This window comes from Prosopis cineraria, unplaced genomic scaffold (genome assembly GCF_029017545.1).
Source record: "Prosopis cineraria cultivar Desert tree isolate PC_DT_omini unplaced genomic scaffold, ASM2901754v1 PC11, whole genome shotgun sequence".
NCBI classification, from domain to species: domain Eukaryota; kingdom Viridiplantae; phylum Streptophyta; class Magnoliopsida; order Fabales; family Fabaceae; genus Prosopis; species Prosopis cineraria.
Window position 1 is genome coordinate 10,051,352 of NW_026555342.1, and position 14,223 is coordinate 10,065,574.

General features: G+C 35.3%; 2 protein-coding genes across 3 annotated transcripts; both read right to left on the reverse strand.

The window, feature by feature from the left end:
* Positions 1-69: 69 nt before the first annotated feature.
* Positions 70-5,220, reverse strand: LOC129285916 (polyadenylate-binding protein RBP47-like). The gene is given in 7 exon segments (XM_054921894.1): positions 70-595; positions 899-995; positions 1,086-1,216; positions 1,288-1,370; positions 3,071-3,551; positions 4,692-4,820; positions 4,823-5,220. Coding segments are annotated over 7 exon segments (1,251 nt in total). The 5' UTR covers positions 5,042-5,220; the 3' UTR covers positions 70-484.
* A 1,771-nt stretch (positions 5,221-6,991) lies between these two features.
* On the reverse strand, positions 6,992-11,770 carry LOC129286695 (uncharacterized). 2 transcript variants are annotated; one of them, XM_054922685.1, is made up of 6 exons: positions 11,542-11,764; positions 10,522-10,757; positions 10,181-10,439; positions 8,366-8,545; positions 8,040-8,195; positions 6,992-7,510 (listed from the first exon to the last, which is right to left on the reverse strand). In XM_054922685.1, the coding sequence occupies exons 1-6, from the start codon at positions 11,569-11,571 to the stop codon at positions 7,337-7,339; spliced, it is 1,035 nt and encodes a 344-aa protein (XP_054778660.1). In that variant the 5' UTR covers positions 11,572-11,764; the 3' UTR covers positions 6,992-7,336. The 2 variants fall into 2 exon arrangements, with proteins under 2 accessions (XP_054778660.1, XP_054778661.1); XM_054922686.1 differs by having other exon boundaries at positions 7,371-7,510; positions 8,134-8,195; positions 11,542-11,770.
* Positions 11,771-14,223: the final 2,453 nt, after the last annotated feature.

A 14,223-nucleotide genomic window follows, 5' to 3' on the forward strand; every position in this document is an offset into this window, starting at 1 on the left:
AAAAAAAGGCAAAATGGGATGAAAAGAAGGAAACAAAGAGGGAAAAAAATTAAACTTGAACCCAGAAAATTCACCAAAACAAACTCAGGCCCAATCCCCTTCATTCTTCAGTCCGAACCCAACCTCAACGGTACATGCGTGGTGACCGGCATACATATAACAGTTGCATTGTATCATAAAAGATTATCAAAAATAATCTCAGCCGTCTACCAAAAATACCTTAGTACAGTACAATACCCATGTTCCAGTCTCATCAGATATATTCAAAGGTCAAGAAAGAATCTCCTCTCCATATAATATGTGTCAGGCACACCCCAAAATTTTAAAGACAGTGATACAGTCTAAAGAACCTTGCACAGCAATACAATCCAAATATAAAACTCACCAACCTACAAATTTGCTTGAAAAGTAAAAAATATATTTTTACGTAATTTTTTTTTTTTTTGGTTGAGTTTGATGGTATCGGTTTGCAGTTGTGCCCCTATCAGGAAGCCCCTTGGACTGCAGCAGCAACGTTCATGCTAACATCCTGGTTTTGTCGCATGGCAGACCCCTGGCTTCCATAGTGACCTCCTCCACTGGAATCTGTCCTCCACTGTAAGATGCATAAAATCCGAGGAATTAAACTAGAATTCATATGACGAAAAAGGCATTCCATAGTCCTCTCTGCCAAAGATTTTGCTACGGGCAATGAAGGAATTGTAACAGTCTTGCCGACTTACTACTCTTTGAAGCAAGCAATCAGTTACATATTTGTGGTGTGAAACTGACAATTCTATCAAATATAGAAGCATACAGATAGAAGCAGCAAAGTAGGAGAATTATGGACTGCCATAACTTCGTATCAAAAAATAAACGCAATAGGCATTTGGGGCAAAACGAAGTTCAGCAGTCTCACATGCTTATTTCCAGGGCTGCGACCCCAAGAAAGACGTACGGTCTGCTTCCCAATTACTGTGCCGTTTAATGCTTGAAGTGCTTCCTCAGCATTCTTTCTATTAAAGAGATATCAGAAGGCATAATGATCAATTCACCATAGAAAAGACAATGATTATCGATGTTATTAAGGGGGAAAAAGTTGGCACCTGTCGGAAAATTGAACAAAGCCACAACCTTTACCTACAGGTATTTTGACTGAGACAACCTCTCCAAATTGCAAAAATGGTTGTCTAAGATCATCATCTCTAACATCAGAATCAAGCCCGCCAACAAAAATCTGCAAGATAGATTGGTTACTATTGTATACTGAGCAATATGGTCAACAGCCACACCGAAAAGCAGACTCACAGTCGTGTTATTTGAGTCCCCTTCAGGCTGGGAACCTTGTGTGTTAGCACCATTAGACGAATGTCCATTAGCTAATACTACAGCTGATGAAAGAATATAAAATCAGATGTTGAAAATTCCAATTAGATGAATAACGTATGATATAATGCATTACAGCGATTTCTTTAAGAGGTCTACCATAACCAACATGCTCAACAATTCAATTATTTGAAAATGAGCAATAATCGAGTTGGCAACAATTCTTTATTATTTAAAAAGTTTATTGATTAGAGGAGAAAGCAATACATCAAGAAGACAGACAATCCTTCCAAAATTATGGCACAGACGAAAAAAGCCACCCCCAAAAACATCAAAGAACAACTTTTAGAATAACAAAAATGACTGAAACCATAAGGAACTCCCCTTCCCTTTTTCCCCCATGAAAACACCAATTTGCTGTGAAACCTGGGAAGCCAAGAAGATATTTCTTTCCCTAGTAAGATTTGACGAAAGGGACCTATGATTAAAAAGGGGGGAAAACTCATTATGCTCTAACCATATGCACTAGAAGCCTGCAAAGTGAAAACACGTTACTTGTCCAAGGATCTCCTGCTCCTTATTTGTGTTAATCCCTTGAAAATGATCTATGACTGCTGAACAAACCAAAATGCAAGATGACTAGTTTGTCTCCGAGCCATCAAGAAGACTTCATGCAGACATCCAGTGACATTGTTTTATTGGGTCTAGAAGTCCAAAGCAAATCATAAATTTTGCAGACATTCGTATCTATTGAAATTATAAGACCTTCTTTACTATGAAGATACGCCAAATTAAATCAAAATTACAATTTGAAGGGTGCGAGAAATAGGAGGGTTAAGTGTCGTTTAAACTTTGGTCTGCATATCAGGAGACATGGTTAGTTGGTAAATTAATCCATAATTTAAATGAAGATATGCAAGAGCATAGAAAAGAGTCTCTAATAATGTGTTATGGGACTAAAAAACACTTATAACCAAAAGTAAGCCCAATTAAGTGAAGACCAATGGAGTTTTTAGTCATCAAATGTGTCTTTTAAAGCAAAGTAACATTGATTCAAAAGGTTGAGCTATATTACATGTTAGAATATAACAGTCTGGTTACAGATCATCCATCAGTTAACGGTATCAGCCTAGCTGAGAAATGACACGAACAGTTGCCAAGTAAATAAAAAGATAAGAGATTAAAGAACAGAACATGGAAGATGGAACCAACTCAAGTGGGTGAGAGTAGCAAGAGATCTTGTTCCTTAAACAAGTGGCTAGGAGTTTGATTTCTAACTTTTTGTGCATGGAACAAATCTTAGCTACAATAGCCCTACTATTTGCTGTCCATAACTCAAGGAAAATTAGCATTTGCTAGTGAAAGAAGATACTCATGTTCTCTCAACAAAACAAAAAAAGAACAAAATACAGAAATTTAAAAAGAAATGTAGTTAAAAAGACTTGTTTTGTGTAACTAACAAGTAGGCCCCTCCTCTGAATATAAGCATGAGTATAAGAATACTTATATGGTATGGATAATAGCAAAAGGAAACTATAAAAAACATGATAACCTCATGTTATCATTATTATTTGTAATTTGCATTATTTTAACTAGTTCACTTCTAAAACCAGCTTGCAACTATGCGACATTTATTAAAACAAGGAAATGTCAAGTGATGCCACAGAAATAACAATCTGACAATGAGGTACATTATTCGATAGTATTACCTATTACACATACTTTTAAGTAATACAGGTAACATAAGAAGTGCTTATTAACAAACCTTGGGAAGAATATTGTTGTTGATACCCGTGGGACTTCTTTGGGGTTGCAACACCTGTACGCATGGGCCGATTTGAACAATAGCATCCATTCATTTCAGTCATGGCCCTAGACCTCTCAGCTTCATCACCAAACCTTACAAAACCATAACCTTTTGATCGGCCAGTATTTGAATCAATGACAACTTTGGCTCCCTTTACAGATGCATATCTGCTAGCAAAGGTTTCATGAAGCATAGCATCAGTAACATCTACAGCCAGGTCCCCAACAAATATGGACAGATCAGAACTAGCTTCAGATCTCCTATCACCCGCGCCGAAAGTAGCCCAATTTAGACGAAAGGGCTGATCAGTATTTGGCATCATGGTACCATTGTAGCCGTTCAAAACTTTTTCAGCTGTTGCACGCGAATAAAACTCAACAAATCCATACCCTTCTGACTGGCCAGTTTGCTTATTTCGTATAACCTTGGCTGATACAACCTGCATATGTGGTGACACAAGGTCAGAAAGCTTTCAAAAATGAGTCAGTGAAAAAAAAAAATATATTTATATACATAACATCAATTCTAAGCATTAAGAGTAAACAAAACAAAAAAAAACAATGTTAGAAGTAGAATCTAAAATATAGTATGTATAATTGAAATTTTTTATAATAGTAGGAGTTGCGTCTACCTCATGAAACTCATTGACACTTAAAATGGACAAACACAAGAGTCTAATGCAAGGCCAACTTAACACTTGTGGGGGGAAAAATCAATTTTAGCAAACTTCATCACAAACCATTTAGCAATATCTATTTCTCTATCCATGTGCTTCTTTCCCATCATCCTGATTAACACATCCTGCGGAGGACATGGAATCAAGTCTCAGCAGGGTATGCATAATTTTAGTTCAAGTTTGTCTAGCATAAAGCCCATGAAATCACAAGCTGAGTTGCACTGTCAAGCAGCAGTGAATATGTTTGAAATTTATAATATCAACTAGACTAAAAGAATTTTGATTCAACCAGCAGCAGAGAACACTCAAGGCCAGAAATATTTCTCAATGCAAAAGCTTTAAGACAAGCGACTACCAAGCAACTGCATGGAAAGCTCACAATCAGATGGCTTCGTTGAATTATAATGCATGTTGCAGTTCAAACACTACCGGAATGTGCCATTCACAAGTGGATCAACAGTTTATGTGAACAGAAGATAATTAAAAGAACAAGGTTTTAATAGCGTCCAGAATACAATGGAGAGATCTAAATAAATTCTTTGGTTCAGAAAACTTGAACAAAGCAACTATGTAATCATCGTATGCATAGTTTTTCAGGTTCACACTTCCGGCTACAGACTAGTTGTCCGAATTGACCGGTACTGGAGGTGCCGCAATTTTCAGCAGAATTCAAGTCTTTACAAACGCTTCATATTTTACAGGCAGAAAAGACATATGCTTCAAAGTTAAAACATATATATTTTGGTATTGCTTCAGTTACTTAGTTGCTTATCTTGCTTCTAGTTATACTCTTTTAACAACTCACCAGATGGTAAAAATAATGCTATAACGCATCGTGATGAAACTAAACCAAAAAAAAAAAAAAGATCAATTTTGAACCTTAAATAGAGGGACAGAAGCAACCTCGCCAGTGTGAGCAAAACAGTTATGCAGGTAGTTCTCATCCATCCAATGATGAAGGTCACCGAGCCATACCGTCCTGATCTCATCGGATGACCCTTGCTTCTGTTGCTGCAGCTGCTGAAAGGCTGCGGCTGGGGCTTGAGCTGCTGCTGGTGAGGAGGCATATAATGGTGGACATAAGGCATGTAATGTTGGGGATACATCATCATCTGCTGCTGCATCATGGCCATGGCAGCAGCAGGGTACTGCATAGCCATCCATTGCTGCTGATAGTGATGCGGTTGCTGCGTGCTCCACTGCTGCTGGTGCTGGTGCTGATTCAGATCCGCCGTGTTGGTGGGCTGAGCCATGGATTCTACGGAGCTTTCTCTGTACCTTGCTCCCTCTCCAACTCCGGAAGTTGTCGAGCTGAAATTGAAGTACGATAACGAGTCAGAGAGGGAGAGAGACGACCGGACCTGGTCCAAGCAGGGTCGGACGCCGAGACCAGGTAAGGTACAGAGAGAGAGAGAGAGAGAGAGGGTGAAAGAGGAAGGACTTGAAGATTGGGGAGGCTTTATATATGCGAAGGGATTGAGGGGCTGGATTTGGATCTGGGGTTAGACCTAGACCTCGGTTACGACGTCGGCTGGCCGTCCGTGACATTTGGGGCTCCACGTGGGACCCATCTCCCTAACTAACGCCTTTGATTCAACTCTTGTTAGTCCTCTCATTTTGAAGACCCCCTTTTCTGTCTTTTATCTTAATATTAGATAGATGGTGTAATTAGATTGGCTTAACTGATTAGCTTGAGTTACGTAGCCATAGAATCAACAAGGTCAAAAATGAGACGCTGAATTTCTTCACCTGCAATTTTGTCTTTTGTGCATTGCTTTTATGAGGAAGAAGGTACCGTCAAAATTATATTAACTTGTATCCAAGATTTTTGGCTCAGTTAAAAGAATTGAATTAATTTATTTTTAAATTATAGATTTAAATTTTAAATCATGCAGTCATATTAAATAAATTAAAAATATCTCTGAGATACTTATGAAGTAACCCATGTATTTTATGATAACATGTATCTAAATTAATATGAGAGTTCTTCATGAATACTACTCTTCTTTAGAGAGGCTGAAGTGTTGACAGTCAAGTTTATTTATTTTTCTGGTATCATTCATCACTTATAATTGAAGTGACTTGTTTAAAAATGGTACGGTGATGTTTTGACGTTCTGTGGTAGATTCTTAAATTCACCGTTGGAGATTAACGTAAGAAAAAAAAACATGGATTTAAAATCACATGATGACAAGACAAAAGGGAAAGAAGTGACTATTTTGAGTAATTGCGTGGAAACGACGTTAATGGTTTTTGATAAATGCTCCAAATAGAGGCGCGCGAAGAAGGGTGAGGTCAAAAGCGGAGCTTAGTTGTTTTTGGATGTGGAAGCCACCATGTCCAGTCCAGTCTGGACATTCAACTTTGTACTTCGCCATTTTAAAAAGCCTCCTCTTTCCCAAAGTAGAAATATTTGACCTCCTATAGTATTTAACTATTGCTGGAATACTTCCATAATAAAACTGCATGCCAAGTTTTATCAGAAAAAAGTAACAAAATTTAGAGATAGATCAATTGTCTTGTGACGTAGTCACTGGTTGTGCAATGAGAAAGGTGAAGGGTTTGTTAAGGACTGACAATGAATAATGTGTAGGAATGAAGAAGGGCTCAAATATAGTAAAAGAACAAGTCGTAAAGGCATAATCTAAAATCCAGGGGGATCAATTGGATTATTATTTAGATGCAGGCTTGGTTGGATCCATCCCAACACATTTTTGTAATTTCCGAGGTCAGGTCAGTGACATGCTGATTTATCACTATGCACAATCTGTTTTAATATCTAAATAAATAAGAGCCCTTTGTGGTCAAAGTCAAACTTCCTAGTGAATGGCAAATGAAAGGCCATGTATAAATTGAATTAAAAGTCATAACTTATTCCTTGCTTTTTATCCGAATCGAATATTTAAAGTTTGTTTTACGAGATATTATTGAGCATCAGCAATCCAAATTGGCGTTCAAGTATCTCTCTCAAAACCTAAAAATATCTCTTTTTAGTGGCATGTGCTTGGTCAAAATCAATCATTTGTTGAACAAAAACTTCCCACCCTCAACTTGTCCGTGAAAAAAGTTTGCATCCAGATTCAATTTGCAAAATATGAATCAACTAATCCAACCATCAATGAAATGTCAGCTTGTGAAGCACACCATTGAATAGGTCATAACATCAAATATGTTTATTCATTGATGAATTTGGTCTAACTAGATTAATCAAATAATCTCTCCACATCCATTCATCATGGGAGAACTTGAATGGGCAGAAATTCCAACTCCTTTTGAAGTGAAATACAAATTGAATGAACAAACGAATGAAAAACAACATAAAACAACCAAAATTTCAACAGGGTGGCTTACCCTGTGGGCTGCTACTGCAGCAACTTGAGACTAAAGACTAGAGGAAGGCTTACACAAACAGAACGAGAAGAAAAAACAAATAGGCCACTAGGTGTATTCTAGTGCTGAGAATTGTGAGTAAAAGAGTCTCCAGTTCAAACCTCTGCTATGTCATGCACCAAAAGAGAACAAAATCTGGTATGTACATTCCCATCAGTTTACTTGCGGTAATCTGCATGAAGGAAGCTCTCATATGCTGTCCCATTGAGCGTCTTGCTGACATCATTCCAATTCTCAATCTGGTTGGATAACAGACCTTTATGTATCTTCACCTGACGGCTCTTCAAATCTTTATGAGGAACCTTGAGAAAATCTTGAACGTCTACTAATTTCTGAAACCAAGACAATTTCCTGGTTGAGACTCCAAGAGGTTTCCAAGAAGAGCGGAAGAAATTTTTGCAAATGGTTATTAAATCTAAGAGGCATGAAAGGATAATTCAATGGAGAGCTCAAAGGATATAACCTTCTCACCATTAAACTAACTTTGAGATCAATGAGAAAATCTAAAAGTAGATCTCAGAAGGGGGGGAACTCAACCTTTGCCCAAGTAGACTTGTTCGTAGGCCAGGTCGGGTCAAGTTTATATATAATCTCAGTTGCATTTCATGAACATGCGGCAATTCATTCTAAAACTAGGATATATTTAGTTAGTCAGATAAAGACTTGGCGTAATTAATGGTTTTTAAACAGATTACTTGGTATAATTACCTTGCAATTTTAATCTTTAACAACTTTCTTCTCTTCATTATAACTGAAGTGGTCATATAATGGTAAAAAAGTTTAACTGCTTATGAGGTAGAGAGCTCTCCACAGAATTGCCCAAAATGAAGCAAAGATTATGTAATATGTTGCGTGACATACAGTTCGGTTTTTGACAACATCCTCATAGTATATGACAATATGTCTGGTGCTCTTGAAATATTCCAAGGCCTTGGTGGTGGTTTCATTCACTTGCCTCAGTTCAGATACCAACGATGTTGAATTGATTGTGGGCTTGTATTTTGCAAGTGTCTCAGCCTGAAAACAAAGTCAGAAATCATTATGACTTCAAAACAATAAATATCTATAGCAGGGATGTAGGATAACACATCAACTGACTCAATAATCTTGCATCCAGATGAGACAAATATAACATGATGCACAAACAAATTCAGACGGACAAGAGAGAGAGAGAGAGAGAGAGAGACCTCATGGGGTGAATGAACATGAGACTTGTGAGTCCCATTTAATAGCTTAGCATCTTTGTCATATTGATTTGCAAAAATAGAAATCATTCTACGGAGGAGATTCCTTCGGAAAAGAAATATAACTGAAACACCATGTTTTCTGAAGTACTCAGCTATTTGTTCATGATTTTTCATCAATCCCTGCAGTAAGTTAACAAACATACCACATTTCAGCTTTATGACATTCTTAAGGATAAAGAGAAAAAAGAAAAAGAAACACGATCAATTGCATTCTATAGAGAAAGCATGCATTATGAGTATTCCAAAGCATCATATATTATGTTTCTAATGTATTCCATTTTATTAGCTTAGGGTTCTTGAACTTAACAACATCAATCCATTAGTACAAATGCACAATACCTTAAAGAATTTGGTTTTCTATAACAATTACACCAAAGAGTCAAAGACACCACACTGTAAATGTAAACAACAACAAGAATTCCCATCCGCCATATTGAACTCTAATTGGTTAATCCCAAGTGACAACTAATAAGATACTTCTTTTGGTTTTATTTATAAGTCATTTCCAACATTTCCATCGGAACTAAAGAAAACCTTAAATCTCATTAACTTTGTCTAAAAATTCAACAAGTTTTCAACTTTACCCCTATTAAATATACCTACTTTAAAATGAAATGCTCTAGCATTTAATAAGCTTCCCGATACTTAACAGGGGCAAATGGTAAAGATGAACATGATAATCATTGAGGTGCCTTATAAATAAAACCAAAACAAATACTCTCTCTCCCCCCTTATAAATAGGACTGGAGGAGTAACGAAAAAAAATATGACTCTACTTTAGAAACTCCTATCCGCCTGTATTGGATGAAAGCAGTAGCTGCCGGTATGATGTTACATGTAGTTAGTAGATAACAGAAGCGTGTTAGCCAAATGAGAGTCAGTTAGGAATAACTAACTAGTCTAAATACCCAATTACCCTTATCAATATAAATAAAGGTAATTAGGATTAGGAAGATTATACCAGTTTACAAATAGTGAGAATTTACAATCAAAAGCAAGGGGCTACCAATTGATTTGCTCTCTGTTCAACATCTTTAATTACGATCCAGAGGTGTCACTGGTCAAAATATCTAATAGCATACTTCATTAAGCTTAATCCAATCAAAACAATGACGGCCATTTAATCCATAGTTCATTATTTGTACAGGGACGCCAGTCATGGCGCACCAATTCTGCCAGATCACTGTCACTAGAACATTCTTAGCAGACAGCATAGGATGAACAACTCATCAGTTTACCAAAGGAACAAATTAAAATGTGCAAAGGCATCTAGTTATTGAGAACTTAACAAAGGTTATGTTAACCCTTTCAATAAGGCAGACAAACATGTCATGTCAGCTTTTGCTGAAGTGGAAAGAAAGAGGACTTGTGAAACCAGGGGAGACTTACAAGCCAAATCAGAATACCAGTCACCATTAAGTAACTGTCGAACTATGCTGAAGATCACATATCTTTCAAATCATTAAATGATTATACTGACTCCAAATGGTTTTTTCCCCTAATACTCAGATGGTAGACAATATCAGTGACATCTCACATTTGCTACAAGTCCAATGCCCTTTATTTACAGATGCTAAACTTTCTAATTGTCCGCAAACAGCACAAGATTATATCCAATGTCTTCCTAGACTAGAAAAGAATTCATTCCCATTTTTATCTATATACCAGAAGAAGAAAATGTTACAAAATGACAGTTAAGCTAGACAAACATTTATATCACAAGAGAAAGATATTGCTAAATAAAACAGGCATCACCTGATTAAGCATCCACTTTAAGCCAACTGCAGCTGTGCATTCATTTTTTGACGCACTACTTAACCAGTCTAGATTATAAACTTCATCTAGAGTCTCCACAATGGTTGAGATATTACTCCTTCTCGCTTTAACAGAGAAAATCTCCCCATTTGAGCTTATGTTAGTATGATTATTCAAAAACGTCTCAAACCATCCACTCCCAGATCTCTGCATTGACAACAGGGCAAAATACCTCACAGGATTGCAAGCACATTCAGCCCTAAAATGAGGCAACAAGGAAGCAATATCACTAAAATTTAAACAGATTCGAAAGCCAGAACTCAACTTAAGCAGTATTTTACCTGCTGTATGTTTTGGGTTTTGGGTAATGCACGTAAGGCATTTCCCAAGGTTCAATATTGGGTTCTGGGCATGACTCGTTGATGACCTTTATATCCAAAACTCCAATCTTAGTGGGCGTACTCATCTGCTTTAGACAAATAGAACATATATACACTCCACAGACCATTGCAAAGACCAATATGGCCATCCTCCCCACCAATGTAGAACTCTTTGAAGCCTTTGTAAGGAAGACATCCTGTCATCATTCGGTTCATAACACCAATGATTAAGATTATGGGTAATCTTATGAAGAGCTCTACCTCACCTTTAGATGCAATTAGAGATTCTCAGTAAAAAGTCAGGCTGAGAAACTCAAAATATATATGCAAGTGAGAAAGATCTGCATAATAGACGGGTTCAGGAAACTAATCAATTAAAGAAGGTAAATGGCCCGGAATCAAATACGAAGAAAACTCTGTCATGATTCCTAACATGTAACTATGTAAGTGAACTTTCAAAATTTATCCTTTACATGCCATTTCTTCAGTTTAGTCCCTCTACCACTAAAATGCTGGTAAACTGACGTCCTATCCTAATCCCATCCAAAATTTGATGCCACATTAACATCACCGGACTAGGAAACCATACAATGTAAGTTAGCAGTGCCAAAAAAACAAATAATGTCCAAGTCAACGTATTGCTGGATTGGCATTAGAAGGTAGAATGAAATGCCATTGGAAGTCTTTTAATGACCAGGAAACGTATTTGAAAGAAATTATCAGGAAAGAATCTAATAAAAAAATCACGCCCAGCAACAAAATAAAATTTTCGTCATCGAATATCAAGTAGCTTGCTAGCTAATAACATGTCAACGGTGCTTCACATTGTAAACATTCGTCCAGATATTCCTAACAATCGGATCGGAAAATTTCACGTGCCACCCCATGAAAAAGGGAAAGAAAATAACAATCGCAAAGAGGGGGGGTAATCGAGGTTCCATGTAAAGGGATAACAAGAAACAAGGTGAAAGTAAAACCAACCTTGGCGGAGGAAGAAAGATCATCGACCATTGTGGATGAGCTCAAAAGTTAAGCGCATGAAAAGGCATTGGATGGCTGGGAAAACTCATTACGCTGCTTTTTATTTCTTTGAATCGTCTTTAAGCTTTTCAGATCTTCTTGCGTCAAGGTTGACGAAAATGGCAAAAGACGCTTTTATGGGTGTGAGTTTTTTCTCGTGAGAAATATGACTAGATGCTTCCCCGCTTACAGGTTCCTTCGTTTTGTTGATTTCTAGATACAAATAAAAATTGTCGTGAGCTATATATATTTTATCTCCTTTTAACGTATTTATTCATTATTCGTACCCCAATAAATGAAGTGAAAAAACCATTTGACAATTTCAAAATTAGCTGCGCATGCCATATAGGGTGTGCCTGGTTAAAAAAAAAAAAGATAGAGGGGAGGGATTTTAAGTTAATAGAGGAAAGGAGAAAGGGGTTAATGTTTCCTTGTTCGAATTGATTGGCTGGGAGGGGAGGGGAAGAAAAAGATTTTAATCAACCTTTATTTAATTTAAGAGAAAAGGAGATGAGAACTAATAATATGTTAGTTTTATTCTTATTAATTTTAAGTAGAGCTAGTAAGACGGATTAAATCTGCTGGCTCAACCTACAAAAATGTAATAAGTTAGGTTAGAGGAAATGAGTTCATTTAAATGAGAGTTAGTTTTAGCCCACCTCTGCATAAATTAGACCCGCAGCAAGCTAATCACAGATTGGCAGGTTAACTTGCTTTTAAAAAAAGATAGAAAACAAGTTGAGAAGAGAAACCCTCACTTGCTTTGTCGATAATCATTATTGACTTCTTAGTTAAATTTTAGAATTGGATCATTGAATCATCTCAAACTCAAAGCATAAAAGCAATTAATTGAGTTAGAGAATCAAAATTTAAAGAGCTATAAAAATAAAAACAATAAAACAGGTCTTAAAATTATTTTTGAACTTCACACAATATACTAAAAAAATTAATATATCTCCCATGAATTGAAAGTGAATTTATAAACAAGTCACATCACTTATTACTTTTAAGTGTTGGGGTCGTCAACTTTATTTTTTGTTACCCTTATTTAACATAATTGAGTGGGGTTGTGGAGGTTAATTTTTACAATGTTACAACAACTTTGGTGAAAAAGAGGGAATAGGACATTTTGATTTGAAGAGTGACAATTATGAGAATGTAGAAAAAAATAATGTTAGACCTCCTTACTTTTATTATGAGAATAGTACACTTGCACTTAAAAGTGTTTGGCAAACAATATCTAAATTCTCGTATTATCTTATTGTAATGTAATGTAATTTATATTGTCAAATGATGTAAAAATGTATTATTGTTTAATAATAAATGCAATTTACTAGTATTCAATTGTTATTCTTTATACTTTAAGTTGATATGATTAAGCTTTGCATAGTATTATTGTTTAATAATAAATGCAATTTACTGGTATTCAATTGTTCTTTTTTATACTTTAAGTTGATATGATTAAGCTTTGCATTTAATAATAGTGACTATTAAGAATATGCTTTAGTATTTTTATGAAAAATATAGCAAATTTTTAGAATACCCATTTACATTTTCAAAATATCCATATGCGTTTTCAAAATATCCATATGTATTTTCAGAATCTCTATTTATATTTTCAAAACATGCATTTATGATATCCTGAAAACACAATATTGATGCAATATTCAAACCTTAAGTTCTGAGCTATATTTAAATATGTATTTTAGATATCCTGAAAATGCAATTTTTCTTTCATTTATTCAATTAACCATTTTGAATATTTGAATATTACTTCAAGGAATTACAAACATGCTTTCATTTATTTGAATAAGTGAAAGTTTTATTCAAATATATAAAAGAAATTTGCATTTTGTTGAAGACGAGTCACATATTAAGGAAGAAATATTGCATGTGCTTCCAAAGATATTCATAAGAGAAATTATCGAGTCATATTTGAATATTCAAAAGCATTATTTCAACATGTGGAAGAAATTTACACATGTTGAATATCAATCACATATCAAGAAAAAAAGATTGCATGTACTTCCCAAAGTATTCATAAGAAAAATTAATGAGTGATATTTAAATATGTAAAAATGTTATTTAAATATGTGAAGGAAATTTGTATTTCATTGCAAATTGATTGCATATCGAGGAAGAAAGAAAATATTCACAAGAAAAATTAATGAATGATTTGAGTATCTAAAAGCATTATTCGAATAAATGAAAAAATTTTGTATATAATTGAAATTCAAACACACGTAGTGGAAATAATCAATGCATATAACTAAAGACCCCTAATTTTAGTATTTCAAAATGCTTCTAAGTTAAAAATTGTCATAACATTAAAAGATACTATTTGAATAAATGAAAGTTTGATTGCATATAATTGAGGTTCAAATGCATATAGTGGAGGAATCATTGCATGTGACTGAAGTCCCTACTTTTAATATTTCAAAATGCTTTTAAGTTTAAACTTTTCAAAATATCAAAAGATGTTATTTGAATAAATGAAAGTTTTCTTACATATAATTGAAATTCAAATGCATATAGTGAAAGAATCATTGTATATGACTGAAGAGCTATGCTTCTAGTATTTCAAATTATTGGCAACGAAGAATCTTGTGACATATTGGCAAAAGGAATATTATATTAAGTGTT